The sequence below is a fragment of the Corapipo altera genome, unplaced genomic scaffold (genome assembly GCF_003945725.1).
Source record: "Corapipo altera isolate COAL_440 unplaced genomic scaffold, ASM394572v1 98, whole genome shotgun sequence".
NCBI classification, from domain to species: Eukaryota; Metazoa; Chordata; class Aves; order Passeriformes; family Pipridae; genus Corapipo; species Corapipo altera.
Window position 1 is genome coordinate 3056344 of NW_020884914.1, and position 21279 is coordinate 3077622.

At 38.7% G+C, this 21279-nt stretch overlaps 1 protein-coding gene across 3 annotated transcripts in view; it reads left to right on the forward strand.

The window, feature by feature from the left end:
* GRIN2A (glutamate ionotropic receptor NMDA type subunit 2A) overlaps positions 1–21279 on the forward strand; it is a 173897-nt gene that overhangs the window by 120090 nt on the left and 32528 nt on the right. For all 3 annotated transcript variants that reach the window (XM_027654956.1, XM_027654957.1, XM_027654958.1), the window contains exons 9-11: positions 2045–2170; positions 4778–5007; positions 11303–11463. In XM_027654956.1, coding sequence (XP_027510757.1) covers positions 2045–2170; positions 4778–5007; positions 11303–11463 — 517 coding nt within the window. The remainder of the gene's footprint in view (positions 1–2044; positions 2171–4777; positions 5008–11302; positions 11464–21279) is intronic.

Genomic DNA, 21279 nt, shown 5'->3' on the forward strand with positions numbered 1-21279 from the left:
AGAACAGTGCTGAATGTGTAATTGGATCTCTGATATGACAGAAAAATCGACTTTGTTATTCAATTGATTCTGTACTTGTTCAGTCTTACTGCTTGCTATTCTAAATAGCTTTTTGTTTTCCTATTGCTTCTTTTAATCCTCCACCTCATTACCAGACTCCTTAAATTATTAAAGAGCAATCTGCTTAAATTGTTGTTTATACCTCACTTTTGCACATTGGCTTGTTTTGCCCTTTGCCTTGTTTAGATTTTGACAAATTACCGTTGCTGTTTCTACACTGTTGCTTTTGATAAGGGTTTTATCAGCCTTGCTTTCTTCTATGAGGGTGCTGTCAAAATTGAATGGTAATTCTATGTGAATTTCAATTTAATCCAGTTGATATCTGAATTCATAAAATATTTGTTAGACTGCATTTGGCTGGATAATGTCCTTTCCCTGCCTGCATCTAAGCAGAACTTTCTCTGCCTTTTACAAATTCTGTTGTTTTCCTAACTTACTATTGTGTCCCCAATAAATAATTATAGCAATTGAAAGAATTTCATACTCAGCCTTAAAAAATAAAATAATGAATTAAAACAAATGCTGCTCCTTTGCTTTACCTCAAAACCAGAAGGAGAACAGTTTGATTTAGAACTTCCCTGCCTTGCCTTTTTAGTTACTGTCCAAAATCACCAGTGGAGATATTTGGCATTTGGTCTTGTCTTAGTTCCAAAATTCTGGAGAAATTGTAGCACAGGCAAAAGATCTCATCAGTTTTCTAAGGTTGGGCACAAATTCTTGCCTTTCATTCTAGTTCTGGATGAGTCAGTCATGCTAACTGGGGCAAGGCTCAGACTGAGCTCCCACACCTCAGCTCCCAGTCACAGTCCTTTCCTGCAGTGATGGGAGAAATTTCAGTGGTTCTAATCCTAATTTGAATTCAAAGAATGAAGCAGTTGGGAGAGAGGAACTGCTTTAGCTTTCACAAACAGGTAAAGCATTGGAACACTCTAATTTCTTGTAATTTCGAGTGTCTTGATTCTATGCTAACTAGAAACAGTATACTAAGATTTATTTTGTCACACTTCAGAGCACACTCACATTTGCATTATTTACCCAAATTATGATATAAAATGCCCCCACATATGGTGACCTGATAAAGAGAACATTACCTTACCATACAAATCTTTTTTAGATATATCCTTATACCAAAGGGACTCCTGAAATGACAGAGAATTTCTGATTGGGAAAGATGAAATTTGAGAACTTTGTGTTATCACATACTGTTACCACACTCAGTCCTTTCAAAAAGTTGGTACTTAGTCTGGTGTTTGAAACTACTTTTAGTTTTGTTCTCCAACCTACTTCTTTTACTTAATTATGGTTTTTCTGTCTTTCAAACTGACATTCAGTTTTCCATAAAACCCTTTTGATTTCAGTAATTTGCTCCCAGATGAGAATGAGACATTCAAAAGTATGTGTTTGCAATTGATAAAAACATCATCTTCACTGCAGGTAGATGAAAGTGAACATGGAGAAAAGAAAATTCTGAAGCAGAAACATTTAGTTTGAATGCAAGTGTTTGTCTTTCTTCCTCTAGCACTTCTTGTAGGATAGAAAACGAGAGAGAAGTCTACTTCACTGAATTACCAAATGTATTAAACATATGCTTAATTGCTTTTGCTTTGCAGAAAAACAGTCATACTGGTTGGACCGTTCTGATGATAAATGTGTATAACATGGGATGAATAGAAATAGGCAACCTGATTGTGGACTGAATAAGCAGTGAATCAAACCAATGATGTGCCACTCAGTGTGAAAGAAAAGTGTGCAGCCTTTGGTTTTGAATTGCAGCTTACATTTAAGCTTTTGACTTTATGGATTTTGTGTATATATACTAATAGCAGTTCATTATGTATTGCTGCTTAGTTATTTGCTAGCATTTTGGTTGAGAAAAGCTAATTTAAAGGAAGCTGCTGGGCTTGCCTAAGCGAAGACATTAGAATTCTTGTGCTGCGACTGGTTTAATGAACTGTTTCTGTTTCTCTTGTCTGTTTTGCTGCAGAGCCTTTTAGTGCTTCTGTCTGGGTGATGATGTTTGTGATGCTTCTCATCGTGTCTGCCATGGCTGTCTTTATATTTGAGTACTTTAGTCCTGTAGGATATAACAGGAACTTAGCACAAGGGAGAGGTAAGATTTGCATTTTACACAACCCCTCGGCTATGAAAAATCATGTATTTCCCATCCCTTGCCCATCTTCTTTTCAAATGAACATAACATAGGAATAAAACAGTGAAAGTAGCTATGAAACCATGTGTGTTCTTCATTTAAAATGTGATTTCTTGAGAGCATATATGCTCATGTTTGTACTCCAATTCATTGGCATAAAGACATATGGAAGGGTGATATCAGCTGTATTCAGGCAGTGTTTGGTTAGTTCACTGTGTCAGCTGTAAAGTGTCAGCTTAAAAAAGCATTGGAATAGGTTCTAGTCCTGACTACTATGAATTTATGGTGAGTTCAGAGAAATTTATCTAAATTTATCTAAACTTCTGTGTTCTAGTGGATAATTTGGAAAAATAATGGTTCTCTTGTACATAGTTTTATGTAGTCCCTGTAAAAAGTCAGATGAGCTCAGTCTTGAAATGAGGCCAATGGCAGAAAAGCATCAGTCCTTTCTGTGTAATATCCATGGCTATAGAAAGTTCATTTTCAAAATGGATTTAATACAGAGCTTGCCTTTCTCAGTGAAAGATGCAGTTATATATTATTATATACAACTTTGACCCAAGAATGAGGATTCCATGTCTTGCAATGCCCTCATCCTTCCATTACTTAACTGACATTTGAGAGTGCAGCCTTTGTTTTAATTTCTAAATTGTTCTTGCCTTGTTTTATAACAAGAGATCTTCCAGTTTGGTGAACACAGTTCTGGGCACTATTAAAAGCTAATGGTTTCTTCTAGATTATGGCTGACTTGTTCCCTGAAAAAGGGGATTATTGCAATGTCCAGATGTTATCATTTTAATAAGATGGTAAATGTGTAACCTCTGTCCAAAATAAACACTGCTAAAAAAGGGGAACTCAAAGGTGAATATAGACATTGAGTATCCAGGGGCTTGGCTATTCTCTTCTGTGCCACCTCAAGTGCCAGAACTGATTATGTAGTGTACTTACAGCTACAAGGTCATGTTATGGCACTGGACCATCCCAACTGAGCTCCAGATACTTGCCACTAAGCCAGATGCCATTAATTTTAAACATGGGAAGCTTAAAATAAACGGGAATCTTTATGTAGATGCCTCCTTTCCCTAGGCATTTTTGGCAGGATGAAGCTCAATGTTAATACAGTCTCCAGTGGCATAAACAGAACTTTAAGCTGCTTCCTTGGCATATACTTTCCCTAACATTATTGCTCAGAAAAATACATATTGTCCTTATATCAGTTCAGTCCTAAATGTATCTAGAAGATGGTTTCATAAACCAAAAGTCAGCTCCACTGTGTTTATTTTACTGGACTTTATCTTCCTAGCGCTCCTGCAGAATAGAAGGAGGATAATCTAAAATGTAGTGCTTGATTGCATAGTGAAATATTTGCACTGTCTAGAGAGCATTTCTGCTGAAGTGAGAACATACACTGACTATACTCACTTATGGTTTTATTACTTCAATAAGAGTTGAATTATTATTAAAGTAAATTTTAGTTAAACTAACAGCTAAATCTGAGTTTGTAATGTGCATCCCCTTGGATAAAGAGACAGGACAGGGAAGGAGGTAATGTTACAGGTGTCTGCATCAGACCTTATTGACTGAATTACAATTTAATTGAAAGGAGATAATTATAAATTGGTCAAATGAGTCACAGTCAGGGGAGGCCTGTTTCTCTCCATTGAGAGTAAAGGGAGTTTAGATGATGAGCATCTGTGATTAGTGCACTGTACTTACCTAGAGCTGGGTGAGAATAAACTGCCCTTTATTCTCATAGGGCTCTACAAACCAGGCCTTTTGAGTGGATAATGGCATTGCTAATTCTAATTGCTAATTCTGCCCCCATGTGAGAGTGAGGGAGTGTGCTGACCACTTGCTTTGGGGTGAATTAAAACATGACCGAAACTAGGAATAGCAATAATTGCAGAAGGGACTAGCTGGGACAGGATTTTACCTGGAATGCCAACACATTTGGAGCCACAGAACTGACTCTGAACATGAGAGACAGCCAGAACCTGGTTTGCTCTGAACTGCAACACAAAACAGGTGCTCCTTTGTGCTGTCTTTCTGATTTATGCTCTGAGTACAAAGGTGCTTAAAAGTAGGTGACATATTCACACACTTTGATCTTAAATATGCTTACATAATGTTCAAAAAGCATAATGTTGGAACTCTGGTGGTGATAAAAATAATTTGGATAAGAAAAGTACTAGAATTGGATCATTAAGACTTAAACCTCCAGTTTTCCATTTCACTTGTCTGCTGGCACAGAAGACTGACAGGGCTGATACTGTGGCACACATCTTGCTGCAAGAGATACAAGAGTTTGCTTCTCCTCCAAACCTTTGCTCTCCATTTTCTTTTCAAAACTTTTGAACCACGTGCCACATAGAAAAATGTTGAATTATTTTTTAAAAATGTGGAAATTAATATCATTACAATGGATGCACCTATGGTGAGTCCTGTGATTCCATTGGGAGTACAGTGAATATGTACTGAAATATTTTTTTAACCCTATCTCTGAGTAATGTGTTGTTTATGCAGGGGGTAGTGCCAAGGTTTATTTTAACTACTTTTCTGCAATTACAGATCCCCATGGCCCATCCTTTACCATTGGAAAGGCAGTGTGGTTACTGTGGGGTTTGGTCTTCAACAACTCTGTGCCTGTGCAAAACCCCAAAGGGACGACGAGTAAAATCATGGTGTCGGTTTGGGCTTTCTTTGCTGTCATTTTCCTGGCCAGTTATACTGCCAACTTAGCTGCCTTTATGATTCAAGAGGAATTTGTTGACCAAGTGACTGGACTGAGTGATAAAAAGGTAGGTCTTAAGCTCAAAGGATATCAGTGTCCATTCTTCACAATCCTCTGTACTTTGTGATAAAAAACTCTGAGCAAGATAAACTAAAATTGGATGATTTCATTCACCTTTTATTCACAAACTAGGACCCAAAGCATGAAAACACCAGACTGTTTTCAAAGTCTTTGAGTTGCCTATTCAAAAGTAACTGCATTTATTTTGTGATGGAAATCAATCACTTTCTGATTAAAAGGAATGCATTACAAATGTAAAAAAGCTTGGAAAATTGTGTGAAATATTAGCAATATATTAATAGACAAAATATCAATAAATCCAGAAACTATCTACTAATTCTCAGAAGTCAGTTAATGCTCCTGAAAATATGTCTTTTTGTATGTCTCTATGTGCTGTGCAATGAAGTGATAGAAATAGTTCAGATTTAAAGTGGCACCAGCATAAATAAATAAAGAGGAATGATAAGAATGATACATATTGTCTGTGGATGTTTGAATGCTTTTCTTGTATAAAATGCAAGAATAAATAGGAAAAATAGATAAGAAAATTTGGCAGTTTGTGTTATCACATTAAAGAGGGATGTAACTTGCAAATGACAAGGCACAGAATTTTGGTGTGTATGTGGAAGACATTTTTCTAAGTCAGAAACTTCTGGCAGAACTTCACTTTGAGCAGCAGCCTTATAGTTCACTTAAACTCGAGTTTCACACAGACTGTTAAATAATAAGTATTCTTATTTTTTATATTGTTTTAGCTGGGCTGAACTTTCTTCTAATGAAGGAACCCTTCCCAGATCTTTGTATTTGGGAATTTATTCTATAGTCTTATAAATCAGCAACCTATCAATTACTTCTTTTTTTATTTCATTTCTGTGACTGTTCTGTAATAGTGATATTGCACAGAGGGATTGAAGTCTATTTGCAGAATTATTGTTGTGATGGATATACACAAGGTACATGAAGGGTGTGCTGTTGTCAAGTCTGTGCCCAGTTGTTTTAAAATGAATCTAAATATTGACATTAGGAAGGAATATGTAAATACAGTGTAGCCCAGGGGATGACTTCACAAGGGATTTTTCTCAAAGAAAAGAAAATAAAAGAAATTGTTATTCAAAAAAAGGCAATGGCCCAGATAGCCTCCTGTCTGTCTTTTTTGTTTTAACTGCTTTTTATGACCAGCCTTTGATTGATTGTCTGGAATATCAAAGCACGAATTGCAAGCATGGCTAGAGGAAAGACAGATGAAAAGAAGCAAAAAATTACGCTAGTTTTGTTTTCATTAAGTTGTGTTGTCATAAAACATTTGATAGAGCGTGAAGGGGGTTAAATATACCTCTATTTTAAGAAAGCATTCTTAGAAGAGACAAATAAAAGGTATTTTCTCTTGAGGATTAAAAAAAATGGGTTTGAGAAACGTCTTTCTCCTGTTTGTGAGGAAGTGCAGAGCATTTTCCTGGGCAGTCTGGGTTTTGGCAGGCTTTGACCTGCACCTGGCACAGCAGTGGGGTTCGGGTCTGACAGTGCACCCTCAGCTCCCCCTCTTTGGCTCTTTGCCACTCCCCCACGGGCTGGGAAAGGTCAGGATCTGTGCTGTAGCTTTTACCTAATAACTGCCTGAGTTCTGTCATTTTTCTGCTCTGTCTGCTAAGGAGGATTTTATTTCAGCAAAAAGCAGAATAAAAATAGAAAAATACTTAAATCAGAGAATACCATCTGGTTTTGTGTGGTCTGCTGATCATTTATTTGATCTGCCTCCTTTGTTTTTACTTTTCAGCTCTTCAAACTTTGCCTGAAGCTCATAGAGATAAGTCAGGGGAGCCATGCCTTTTCTGATTAAATTAAACAAGTCAGAAGTCCAGAAAAGCAATGATCTATTTCTGAACGTTCTTCTTGTCATACACAGGTTTTGCCTCCTTCACGAGGTTTCTCAGATTTAAAAAATTCAGATAATTAAGGATAATTTATGGGAATATAATCTGATTGATATCAAATTATATTTCTCCCCTCCTTGCCTTGTAGCTGCAATGCTGTTAACAGGAGAAAACTTGAGGAATTTAGGATTTTGCTGTTGTTCAGAAGAGAACTCTGTCCCTTGCAGCAAGCAAAGCACTCACATGCAAAGGCCAGTGAGAAGGGCCAGAAGTATGTGTGTAATCAGTTTGGAATAAGTAATATCTAAAAGTTCACTAAATTAAAAAAAAAATAAATAAAAATTACTCTTTTGGGCTGGTAAATCAGTTTGCTATTCTTTATTCTCTCCCTCTCCCATTTTTCCCACTGCCACACCTAAAGAGTCAGGCTCTCCTGTCAGTACAATGAAGTATTCCCAGTTAGAGATACTGGGGTTTCTCAGCATTTCAGTATTTTTTTCCAGCTCCCCATATGATAGACTATAGAGAAAAATCAGGGAAAAAAATCCTTCTCTCTGAGCAGTAATTCCTGACTCTCAGCATTCAATATCCTCCCATTCAGGAAATGTGTTACACTCTGGACACCTGATAACATGCCATTTATCCCTCAGTGTTTTCAGACCTCTTCATAGTTTCCTCAACCTTTGAAATGTTGCTAATGAATTCCTGAATGCCATGTCATCCAGAAATACATGGCACAGCATGTACTGGAGTTACTAGGGGTGGGTGTTCCTAAACTCAAATGATTCAGAAAATGAGGAGAAAATTATGTTTTGACGTTCCTCTTGTGTATGTAAAAGATTTTTAAAAGCTTTGTCTTCGCAGAAAGGTACAGAAAATGAGTCCAAAGTATCCAGCAAAGCTGACATTTCTTACTTTTGATACCATTTATACCTGTTACATGTAATGAGAGATAAGTTTACTAAGGGTAAGTAGGTAGCAGTGGACGGAATTGTCTTGCGAAATGTTTGTCTGCTGGGATTCCTCCACACTTTATTGCCTCACATACATGTGGTCCAGGAGGTGCTCACCCACCTTAATAGGAAGCCTTTTACAGGTTCTTTATTTTTGCAAGGTTCAGAGTATTCTTGTAACCTTGGCCTTACATTTCTGTGCACCAAGATGGCCCAAGTTCTGCAGTTACCCAGAGATGTGTCTGTGAAAATAGAGCAGGCTGGGACCAAAAGGCAGAATGGATGATGGGTGGTTGGGGTGACCCTCTTACCCCAACCCTTCTCGCCAATGTCAGACCTTTACAGTGCTTTCTGAGGGTGGTCAGATGTCGGCACTGACTGCATTTCAGTAACCAGTGATTATAATAGTCTTGGAATGAGTAATGGCTTTATTTTTCTAAGATCAGAAATCAGAATGTCAGTTTTCCATCTGGTAAAGGAAAGGGTTCAAATATGGGTGTTCTGTCACTCCAAACGAGTTCCTGCTGCTGCAGAGAGATATTTTTACTATTTTCTACTCTTTTAGTAATGTTTTGCACAGTTCCTTAAAAAAATCCAGAACCATAACAAACAGCTGCTCTGAACAGCAGCCTTTTCAGGCAAGCATGTAAATCTTCAGATTTAGTCAGTATTGAATGTTTGTGAAAGATCACTTTGCTGGCTTAATGAAATTGTCAGTTTTATTAAGGCATCCAAATAAAATAAAAGCAAAGGGTTGGAGTTCTGTTGCCATGTGCAGTAGTTCTGTTGGGTGGCACAGCATGGGGAGACCAGAATGGATTGATTAGTCTTTAGAATAACAGTAGATCTCTCCACAACTATGATTCAAGAAAGGGGGCTTGTGCATTCAATTTAAGAATTTTGTTCATGATTTAAAAAATTACCATTCCAGAAAATGTCTAGGAAGAAAATTACTTCCTAGCAAACATGATGTATTTTGTTTCCCATCGTGGGACTTCAGGGAAAATGAATGCATGTAGGGTAGGGCCCTGATCCTTTTTTCTTTCTTGCCTCATGCCTGCCATGTGCATCTTTTTACTGCAGTCACAGAGCCCGTGTCTTCTCCAGGATGTGTCAGTTCACAGAATATAAGTTTACTATTATTGATGAGAACTTTATGCACTTTAGATACGAGTGCAGTGTTAGTAAAAAGATTTAAACCCTTTTCTTTCTTTACAAGTAGTCTGTGAGCAGGCAGAAGTAGCAGACTATGGTTTCAAAAAAATTATCTCCTTGTGGTTGTTAAAATTGGTTGGTCGGTGCCAAGAAATTCCATTCTGTAGATGGTGTTTGGAACTATTCATCTGCTTTTTATCTCTGTGACTCTTGAATGAAGTAGGGTTTTTTATTCCTCTCTACTCTCCTGCAGAAATATTTTGTGTTCCTTGAATGTTCAATTTGGACAGATGTCTTAATTCTTTCAACTATTCCATGAGAGGAAATGCCTCCCAACATCTTAGATTCGTATGAATGGTCTTGAAAAGTGAGAATATTCAGAAGGAAACTCCATTTCTCAATTACCAGAGTACTCCACCATCACCTCCCTGTTCCCCCAGGTCCCTTGCCATACCTCAGGATTGGGAACTGAGCTTGCAGAGTACTCACCACAACTGCATTTCCAAAAAAAATGTTGGGGATATGAACAGCAGCAATTTTTAGAGGTCCTGAAATCAAGAATGTTTCTTTAATTATTTTTTTCCCTTTCTATTGACTGGGAAATTTGATACAGATATTAGGAGATATTGGAAGTCATCTCAATACCTCAGAGATACATTAACTGTAGATTTAAATAAAGTTGATAGCAAACTATATTTTTATCAGTAGAATCTCTGGACATATATTTAAAAGCAGGTTTTGTTTCAGTGCTGCATAATAAACTCAAAATAGGAGACAGCAAATATAGACTAAGAACCATGACTAGTGTACAGTGTAATTTTAGTGCATAGGTCAATTACTATGTGTAAAAGTAGTAGCAAAGTAATAATTTAAACAGTAAAGCTGTGAAAAGGGAAAATGAGAAAAGTAAGACATCTGCTAGCTAAACAAATAGAGAAAAATAGAGTTCATTACTTTATGCTTTGTCAAAATATGCTTAATTAAAATGAAGCATTTAATTGTAGTTCTGTAACAAGAAAATAGTGTTGCAGCAATAATTTCACAGTCAAGGTTTGATGGAATTGAAAATACTCCCAGGTTTTGTATAAGCCTATTTGTATTCTCTTTGCAAATTGGTACTGTATCTTGGGAATTCTTGGTGCCCTGAGACCAAATGTTAAAAAGAGAAATATTTCATATGCAGCCCCAAAGGAATCAGCAACTGTATAAATATTATCTGTCTTTTGCAGCACAGGATATATAGATTGCTCTTCTAACTTCAACACTGAAACCTGAGTGCATTTTACCATGGAATTTATGGGTGGCTGCTTTTATCAATTGCTCAATTCAATTTCCTCATTAGCCAGTAGTTCCTCTAATTTGAGTGACCTTTTTCATTTGTTTCTTAAAGAGACATTTTAATCTAATCCTCAGGTGTCACTTGGTTTTCAAAGATATTGCAGAGGCGCATATAAAATGTTCAGATCTCTCAGCAAGAATTTTTGTGAGATTATCTGAATGATTTCCAGGTCTGAACCCTGAATGTGCCCTGGGCAATTGCCATTCCCTTGCACATATCCCCTGGCTTGTTTGTCTGTGCTGATGCAATAGTGATATAGAATTGTAGGATAAACCTATATGCCCTCAAGCAAATGGTTTGTAGTTTGTGGGAATGAATAGGGACTGGGAATATAGGTGTGAGAGCTCCAGAAGCCCTTTTCATGTCAGGGTATGTAGTTGCTGATCCCCTGGGGAAGCTGCAAGAACTTTCATTCCCTTGAATCGTGGTGGTGGAGGGAACAGCCCTCAGCCTGTCCCTGCCTGGCAGAGCTTCCTGCCATCCCCAGCACTCCTCTAGGACCTGTGTGTTGTGCTCCCTGTTGGATACTGAGAATGATCCTCTTTCCCTTTCTTCCTGTGGGGACCCACAGTGTCCCAGCTGAGCTGGAAGTGTGAAATGACTGCCAACAAACACTGTTTTCTTTTCACTGCTGTTTACCAGTGTGTCTGCTGGCACTTTGGGTTCTCTAGGGAGAATGCTGGCAGATGAGGATCTTCCAGCATCTCTCTGCTCCAGTTTCTACTGTCCTGCCATATTACAGTGCTTGGGAGAAAGTCACATTTGAGTGGCAAAACTGAGCTGGTTTTACTTTGGATGTAGATGCTTTTGTAAGTTCAGTCAGTGTGAAGACAGTTTCTGGTATAATAGACCTGAGTTAACTCACAGCATTTGCCTAGAAGAAATTTGAGGCGGATTATACAACTTCTGTGTTTTTCAGCTTGAAATTGCCCTTCTTTACATTTTGAATGCCTGAAACACTTTGCTTTTCCCCTTTCTTTCTAGTTTCAAAGGCCACATGATTACTCACCTCCTTTTCGATTTGGAACGGTCCCGAATGGAAGCACTGAGAGGAATATCAGAAACAACTACCCCGATATGCACCTTTACATGACGAAGTTTAATCAGAAAGGAGTTGAAGATGCCTTGGTCAGCTTGAAAACTGGGTGAGCTATTTCCCATGAATTTTAAAGAATACTGTAGACTTTGCAGAAACTGAGAAATACTGATCTGTGCTTTGATACCGAACAGACTGATGTCAGGCTGCTGAGCAGTAATGGCTCTTTTTTTTGTTTGTTTCAACTGCACTGTACAGATATCAGAAAGGAAAATGATTGCCTGTGATTTGTATGGCTATTTTAAAATTACTTGGAAGCTTCAATGTCCTATGTAAAATAGTTTCAAAGGGCAGAATTAGTGTTTCTCAGATTTGAAGACAGATGATGCAGATGGACCTGGGTCTGGCTGGAGGCTCGCAGAACGTGTTTTGTATAGTTCCTTGTTATCTTTGCAGTACTGTCTAATCCTGCTTCTGACAATCTTAGTAAATTTTCTGGCAAATATTATTGTCCTTCTTTCTCAAGATCTGAGATTTAGACTTGAGTGCCATCCATCCTTTTCTCTCTCCGAAGTAGCCCATTCTGCCTGGTTGGACAAAGAGACTGAATTTTCATTCTTAATCCTCTAAAGGTATGAGAGTGACTCACTATTCATATCAGTATTCATCTGGGTGACAGGAATGTGTGAGCTCTAGTAATTTTTTCTAAACGCTTAGGCTTGATAGTAACATGTGCATTTTTGTTCATAATACCATAATCATTATTTGTCAATATACTTTATTTAGGTTTCGTTTTGAAGTGAGAAGACTAAGTTACCGTACATCTACTCTAGTGGATGTTTCAAGGAACATCTCTCCTGCTATTATTTATGGTGATGACAGGACACATTTCTTCCTGCACTAAAATAACCTGTTACTTTTGGTCCTCTTTGGAGAACTGTCTGTCCTTTTAATTTTTACTTTCATTCTCCCAAACCTGTATTTCTTATGCAAAACACCTTGAAATCCCCAAGTCTTTTCTTAGAGTGAAGATTCCCTTTTTTAAAAAGTTACCCTTCCAGCTGTTTCCTTCACTGCTGTCTCCATGGTGCTGCCTGGACTCTCTGTCCTCATTTCTCAGGGCATTCTCAACTGGCACTTCCCAGGTGTGGTTTGTCCCATCCTAGGAGAGACACGTAACATATCGTGAGATCAGCCTTGCCCAGCATCTTCCAGACTGGAGCTCCTGCTCTGACTGAGCCCATGCAAGTTACATTTCCTGGGTGGCAGCTAAATTATGCATTATAGGTAGTCAGCTGAATGCTGCCATTCCTGCTGTGAATTTTTAAAGAAGGAGCTGTCCTTGATTTCAGCCATTGCCAGGGCTGGTTCCGTTGGGTGGATGGTTTATCTGGGGGATGTGTACTCCTTGTGCTTTTCCCCAACCATTTGTGCTACTGAAAGCCCTGAAAAACTGCTGTTAGCTTTAAAATCAGGCCACCTGTCAGACACTTGAGCATGAAAATGGGGGAGGGGGGATACCTGACTGCAGGGTTGTTCAGGACATCCACTAAAACTCAGGCTGGCTGCTCCTGTGCCAGCTGCTGCTCTCCCTTAAAAGCTTTGCTCCTTTGCATAAACTGTTCATTTTTTATAGATTTCTTTTTCCCTGCTGAAGTTGCTTTCCTCTTCTAAGTGGTTGCTCAGTGTGAACAGCCCCAGGTGTGTACCTTGCTCCCCTTGACTGATATTCCTGCAGCAGATGGTACAAATCAGCTGCCACACGAGTGTTTTCTGGATCAATATAAGTAACTGCCACACACAGCTGTGCTCCTTAGGATTGTGTCTGGTGGCACCTACAGAAGGATTGAACAGTATGGCATCGGCTGCTTTCAGACTTGTATTCTTCAAAACTGTCATTTTTCACTTTTTATGCCAATTTTTCTGTTCTGTTCCTCAGTATACGTTGCTGTGACTTCTGCCTTTCCACCTGATGAATTATTTGACCAGATTCTTTCTCTGTCTGTGTAAAATTTGTCCTTTCATCTTTAACTAGACCTGACTGAGCTTCCCCCCTCCCTGGCTTACTTCATCCCTTCATCCCATGATTTCTGGTACATCTTGTCCCATGGAGTCTGTGTTGCTGTGGCTTTTTTGAGGATGACCTGTCTCTTCTTCCTCAAACCACTTCTGCTTCCAAGCAAATGTATAGTTTCTATTTTCCTCTTCAGTATGCGTGTTCTGCTCACATTATTACAGCTGTTTTGTGTCCTTTTTCATCTTTATCTCTTTCCAAATCTATTCCTGTATTTTATTTATTTATTTATTTTTCATTCTGATCGCTGGGGATAGGACTAGGGACTTTTCTTATGTGTGGTAAAGCTTGCTGCTTCTGCACAGCTTTTTGAAGATGAACTACCTGATAATTACAGTCATAATGTATAGACCAGAGAAGGACTTGCAAAGATTATCTGGTTGATAAGTGCTGCCGTGAGGTAAAATAAATTGTACCTGTGTTATTCCTGAAAAGTGTTTGTGTAACCTGTATGTATTTCCAATCTCAATTTTCAAACTACTTTTTCTTGGTTGAAGACATGAGATTTCATCCCCTTGAATTCCTTTTATATAATGTTTGATTCTAATTTTAAGGTGGAGCAAAAAATACCAGCAATGAGGCAATATTTAAAGACTGAATAATGCTACACATCTTGCCCCTGGGCTAAATAGAATGAAATTGTAAGTAGTGTCTTGTCACAGTTCAGTCTGGTTTTGCTGTATCTCAAACTCTGAAATCTTTTAATGAGCTTTAATTAGCATTAGCATCTTGAGATGTATTGGGAATATCTTGGTCTCTGAGGCCATTGTGTTTAAAACACAATGTTACTGAGTTGAACTGGAAGAAGAAAGTGGGAAAACAACAAACATAAAGTTTCAGATGCACAGATTTCTGAAAACAAATTAGAACCAAAACTTTTTTGTTTTGGTTTGGTTTGAGCTTTTTTTTTATCTCACATTCTCTCAAGAAGTGGAAAATCAGCTGCTTCAGTCCAGTTGTTAACATGGCCAGGAAAAACCTCAGGGGCAGAAAAACAAATAGAAATGTGCATAAAATAAATGGTTTCCCTGCCTCTATTTCCTGGTCTGCTCTAAGGGTTACACAGGTCTTGTGCTGGAGTATTGCTGTACACAGAGAGATGAGTGTGCACACAGCTCTATCTGGGTAGCCTGGAAAACATACCCAGCCCCTTCACCTTTGAGAATTAATGTACAAGGAAAGTATCTGCTTTTGGGTTTTTTTAATTAGAACAAGCAACTTCACTGCATGGGCCATAGGCTCGGACATATCTTGTTCAGTTAACATCAAAAATGTTTGAGATCAACAACTTGGAAATTCTGCAAATCAAAGTGGAAATGAGATTTTTGCTTTAGTCTGACACTGACATTATACCTACTCCTTCAGGTGAATCCTTATGGGGGTGTTCATTGAATCTTATTCACGAAGGCTTGTTGCTATCACTGGTAAAGGCAAATTTATCTGCTGTATTGGTTTTCCCCTTTTGATAAGAAATGAACCTTTGTTTCTGAAAATATCTTTAAAAATCTGTAAGGTTGCAGTAATATCCATCTCTTGTCACTAGGGTCTTATTTCTGAGATTCACAGATACAGTCCTCAGAAAGCTCCTGAAACAGCATTTGAACAACACCAGAACTTTAATTATTAATTAATATATCAGTTTGCAACCAGTCCTTTTAAAAGAGAAGATCTTGTTCTTGAAGTACTACTTAATAATTTTCAAGATGACAAAATATTGCCCCTCCTTCAATGCAATCTAGTGCTGAAAGCAATCATGATCTTACAAGCTTGCCGAAAAACGTACTTGTGTTTTTCACTAAATTTATGCATTTGAGGGATCAGGTGGCCCACGTGTGCTGTGCTACGTGCAGAGCTTGGCATTGCTCCTTAGGCAGGACTGAGCAGCTCAGGAATTCGCTAGGTTTTTGTTCTTTAATGAGAACAGAAATGGCAGTTACTGCCCTGAGCATTATTCAGAAGAGTAAAATCTTGGAGACATTAGCTAATGTATTCTTGGTGGGTGATGCCCAGCCCTGTTAGAGCTACGGTGGCTCCTCTGAGTTCTTTAGAAGTGTATTGATCAAATACAGTTTTAAAAATGCATGGCAAGCATTTCTGTCTATGCTTCATTTAATTCATCTACATTTTGAGAACCCTCTCTTCCAGAAAGGCAGATCCTATTGATTTTGCTTCTTGAAGAGAGAATAAGTCCCCAAATAGGAAGTTGCTGATTATTGTGTTATGTTTACAGTGGCTCTTTAGGTTTGTTTGTTTGTTTGCCTGGCTATCTTTTTCCAGAAGAGATTATAATAAAAGAGTACTATCTTCTTGCAGGCAAAACCACCTGTCCCACTGCAGTTCTCTGGTGTGGGTTGTATGAGCTCATAGCTGTTGAGTTTGCATGCAGTGTTTCTCTGTGTATGAGTGATTTGCTACTGTAAAACTGTCAGGAGGAGAAATTGCAACAGCAGTAAACTGGAAATGCATTTCATGTTCTCACCTTTGCCCCAGCACATCTACAGTGGCATATAGTCTGGGATTTAACTGCTAATGGCTGAAAGGAGGAAAATTTAATTGGGAGAGGCTTTTTTTAGTCTTGGGATAAAATGGGAAATGTTCACTTGCCTGCTGCCCATCACTTCACCTCAAGGAACCTGCAGCAAGGAATCCCTGGTGTTCCACAGGGAAGCAGCCCCTTGTACAGCTGCTTAATAAAACAATTTTTATTTTCAGCCCCAGCTGTGGCTGTATATTCAGGGATTTGATGCTGAAGTTTACTTGGGGACTTCATCTGCCTTCCTGTTAAAGGTACAATGCTTAGGACTTTATACACACATGGAGTTTAATCCCTGATTCCTAGTTATCTCTGACATGCTGGTGGAATTATGAAGCTTCTTGGGATGGGTGGTGCTGTGGTGGCAGCACTTCTGCACTGCCAGAGCCACGGCAGATACAGCCTCGCATGTGGGGGGTCATCACATGTGGGATTTTATATCCACACAATTAATAAGCTGTGCCCTGAGGAGCTGCTCTGGACCTGCAGGGTGTCCTGAGCTGTCACCACTCGGAGAGGGACACATGATGATTCCATTCCTCAGCATCCTTTCCTGGCAAATGCCAGCAGAAACACCTGGAAACGTCTGGGCAGTGCAAACGGCACGAGGAGTTATTTCCTCCCTGCAAGCCCTCTCTCCTGAGTGAAAACAATATGATTATTAACATGTTTTATAGTATCCTGTGGCACTAAGCAGACAAAGTGCAAGAGAAGACCCCAGAAGGCCCCAACGGCCTTTTAACCCTCCATCTCTGAGTTTATTGGCCTGAATTGGATTTTCGTTGTGCTCACAGTGATTATAAATTGTATCCAGTTCACAGCTTCACACACTCTGTTATTTGCTGAACAAATACAACCAGGTCAGAGGCTGCCCTGGCAGCTTGTGCTGTGTGGCACAGGCATAACCAGGAGGCAAAAATCCCTGTTTCTGTCAGCTGGAACAGGGTTCAGATTGTGCCCAGCAGGTCCTTCTGTTAATTAGGTCTGCCAATTAAAGTGGTGATGTGCCTAAAGTTAAAAACCCAACTTGTCTTTTAGGCAGCCAGCTCACATCCCCACTTCGATGCAAAACTTATTTCAATATTTTCAATTTATTTTTCCAGGAAAATTGCCATCAAAATTTTCACCAAAGGAAAACCTTCCCAGTTTTTGTTCTTTCTGTGTTTCATACCTTTTCACCTCAAATGAGGAGGGAAAGCTGTGAGAGAAGTTGTCTGAAATAAAAATTACAGGTTTTTTTTCATTAAAAGTACAAATTATTCTTATGGGCAGATAATAACAGCTTACAACCAGAACTCACAGAAGTGTTAAGCACACATAGAATGTCAAACTTTTAAACTAGTGGCTCAATATTTTTTGACTGTTTCTGATTGAAAACACCTTGCAGTATTTATAATTGAGAATATTCACACTTAGACTTTTAATGTTATAGTACACAGAGCAATTCTTTCACCAATTTCTAAGAATTTGCCAGAGGTGGTTGACTCTGAAGAATGTTTGAGGGAGGAAGGAAAAATTCAGTGGGCAGCATGAGATGTCTGTAGTCATAATGACTTATTGCTTGCAACCCTCCTGGATTCCTGTTATGATATGTGAATAGAGAAACTATGCTGGAGACAGCATTAGCACAAGCACTATTTTATGCAGCTAAATTTTAAAATAATGTGTCCAATATTATATCCAGCTATCAGTCTAAAACATGATGTTTTCCTGCTTTCACATGGGCTACTTGTCAAAGCTCCCTATTCTGAGCTTGCTTGGGTTTGTGCTTCTCCCAAGCTTTAAAAACAGATTTAAAATCCCAAGATTTAAAAATCAAATGCAGCAGCTGAAATAGCCCCTTCTTATCTGGGTGATCTTTGCTCATGTTTTTAAGATGTCACTGAAACAGCAGCCTGTATTTGAAGTATGTCCTGATCTTAAAGAAGAGGGAATGATGTTCTCCTCTTTCAAAGTGTGAAGGCTTTCTTTGGGGATACTCAAAATTTAAACAGCAATTTAACTATTGAATCTGAAACTTGTGTGTTTCACTTGTCATTGGAGAAGTATTTTCCTGAGTCTGCGTCTGTTGTTACTACAACAAAGTTTATAATCTAAGATAGGAATTAGCCTTTTTTTTTTTAAAGAGGAAAGTGCTGATGAATCTGTCTTACATCTCTAAATGTTTCATTAAGGAGAAATGTTTAAGAGAATTAGTCTTCATATTTTCATCAGATCCATAGGATAGTAATTTAAAAGATGTTTGTCAGACCCTGAAAGGGCAACCACGGCAGGGTTGGATCAAGACTTGATGATCTCAGAGGTCCCTTCCAACCCAACTGATTCTATGATTCTATGAATTGTGCCAGGTGATCATTCTTTTAAGGGGGTGGTGAATCCAAAACATGAATCAGAGAATCATAGAATATTCTGAGTGGGAACGGATTCACAATGACTTAAGGTGAAAAATTAATATTTCAGATAATTCACTGTCAGTGGTACTTATAACTAATGGTCAGGAATATAAAATAGCTTAGAGGCCTGATTTATCCACCTCCTGGATTGCACTATTTCCGTACAAAGGCACTTACTGGACCATTTTTCTGGATATAACTTTTGGACATTTTTGGATGCTGACGCTTAGAAGAATTAATTTCTGCAGCTGGTCTGAAAGACAAAATAAAAAAATTCAATAGAGCTGTGAGACAGGACTATGGGAACTCCTTAGAAAAAAGTGGAACTGAACTTTGATTTTAAAACAGTCAAATGAAACCTGAAACTGAGCTGGACCGTGTCTGAAGCACTGATGAGTTCAGGCAGCTTTTGCCATAAATCATATATGGAGTATCATCTTTTATACCTGCACGCCTTCTGTCTCATAGCTGGAGTGGAAATACCTTCAGAAATTGTTGTTCTGTAGTACTGACAAGTGGAAATAACCACAACTGTCAGCCACTTAAGATATTTTTGTTTGAGTAAAAGTGGCCATGAGCTGGTCCCTCCTCTTTGCACTCTCCTCTCTCTCTTAGTCTCTCCCTGTGTCTTTTCTCTGTAAAGTTCAGCAGTGATTGACAGAATATTGCATTTGTGGAGTTAAACTTACACAGTTACCGTCTGGAGATCAGATGTTGTGAATACCAAATTAAACAAGCTCAGAAAGAAACAGAAGGAGCTGGTGGAAGGTGAGTAATTTGGAGCTGTTCGACCTGATGGGGTTAATACAGCCTGGAGCACACATGAAATGCCCATTTGTCTGAAGCCCAAAAGATCTGTTCAGGGACAGTAGCATCCATGCCTTCCTTCTTTCTTTTATTCCCCCTATCTATTTTTTGCAATAATCTTCTGCCATAGGTTATTAGGTCCTAAATCTAAGCCAGTGAGGATCTGCTGCCCACATAGGGGTATTCGTCACCATATATATTTGGGGGGAAACATCTAAGTCAAAGAGCACTGAACAGAGATCCAGAACTACCTGGGAGAGCAAAACATTTGCTTTTCTCCAGAATGTCTACTTATCCCTGTCAATTTTGACAGGAAGTGCTAAATTATTGTACAAATATAAGTGCACTTTCCTTAAGACCATAGGAAGGAGCAAATAATGTGAGTAACGATTTCCTTCCTGACCTTCTGTAAAAAAAGAAATCTCTGCTAAACAGTTTTGACCCATTCAGTATTTTCTCTCCTGGTTGAGCAGGCTTAGACAAGTTCTGCAATCAATGACTTCATTTAGTTTGGCATCAGATGGCTGGGGTAACTTCATTTTGATTTAAATTATGATGCTTTCTGTTGTACTTCAATCTAATATTTGTTTCAATGTTCATTCTAATGTTCATTTTGGCATTGCACTCTGAGGGCAATGGTTTCCAGTGGATGTTACAGCTGTAGCCACCCAAGCTGAGAATTGAGAAGCTGGTTTGCAACTGGGCAACTGCTGCCTGCACTGAAAGGCCATGGAGATATGGAAACATTTAAATTTGCTGTTCCATTTAAAATATTTTTTCAGAGGATCTGTTCACTAAAGTATCAGTTCTAAAATCTAATAGCTTAAAAGAAATGTGTGCCTGGATGAGCACAATTTTCATGCTTTTGCTGCTGGTGTTACTGCTGCAGTGAGCAGAGTGCAGAGTTTGCACACTAAGTGCCACCAAGCTGGCAGCACAGAGATAAAGACTCCACTTGTGGTAAGATTTTCTGGCATCAGTTTTTCTGATGGCTGATCCCTGTTTCCCCATAACTTGCTGTCCTTTCAGGAAACGCAGTTATACTCATATTCTTGTAATTCTTACATTTTCAGGAATTTCTTCATGGCCATAAGATAAATCCGTTGCTTCTTTTGCTGTTGGTTTTTTTGTTTGTTTGTGGGTTTTTTTGTTTGTTTGTTTGGTTGGTTTTTTTTTTTTTAAGGTTATCTCATGTGTCTGTATTACCATTTTTAGGTAATGCAGTTATCTATCTATTATCTTTAAATATTACATAGTACCTGGAAATTAAATGAACAGGTGGAGGTAGCTGTGTCCCATCTAACCCCTCTTTTGAGAAGCTATTCTAAGTTTTAGTATTAATTGGGTTTGGGGTTGAGATCAGCTGCTTGGTGAGCTGTGCTGAATTTATCCTTTATTATGCTATTGTAACTGGGACAAAACCTTTAATCTAAAAATATATTCCCCCTACTCGGCTCTTCAGATTTTTGTGTTTTGATAAACTGATGCGTTGCAAAAAACTTCTTGGCTTGGCTTCTGAGACGTGAAGTGGGACACTCTTCCATTGTATAAATTAATCATAAAGGCCAACTAAATTTTCCATTATTTTGTTGCTAAGGGAAATGTTGGAGGGACTGGGAAGGTGGATGGACAGAGGGCTGGTGAATGGGAGCTCCTGTGAATGAGGAGGGTGAGTGTTCCTGTTCAGGTGACCACAGCCAAGTGATGGAGGAGAGTTAACAGTGGGTTTTGTGGCAGCTGGGATTGCCCTGACAGGAGGTGCAGCCTCCACAATCTCTCACTGTGGTGTTAATGTCTGTCAGAACTCGCTCTTTCAAATTTTGTGTCTCCATTTTGTGTGTGAAGATTGAAGTGAGAACAGAGCTGGGAGAAGAGTTGAAAGCTCATTCCCTGCTCACAAGTTCATCATGTAACTGGGTTATACTTTGCTAAGCTGTGTTGTTGCAGGGGGGTGGTGTTGAATTTTCCCCTAATGAATTGGCAGTGTCAAGATGTCAAGAAATCCATTCAGTGCACGTGAAGTTCAGTTCTACGTGGAGCTATTTGAATATGTACTAACAGAGAAAGTCGCTGCTGGTGATGAAATGCATCAGATAACCTGAAATGCATTTTAGTAAA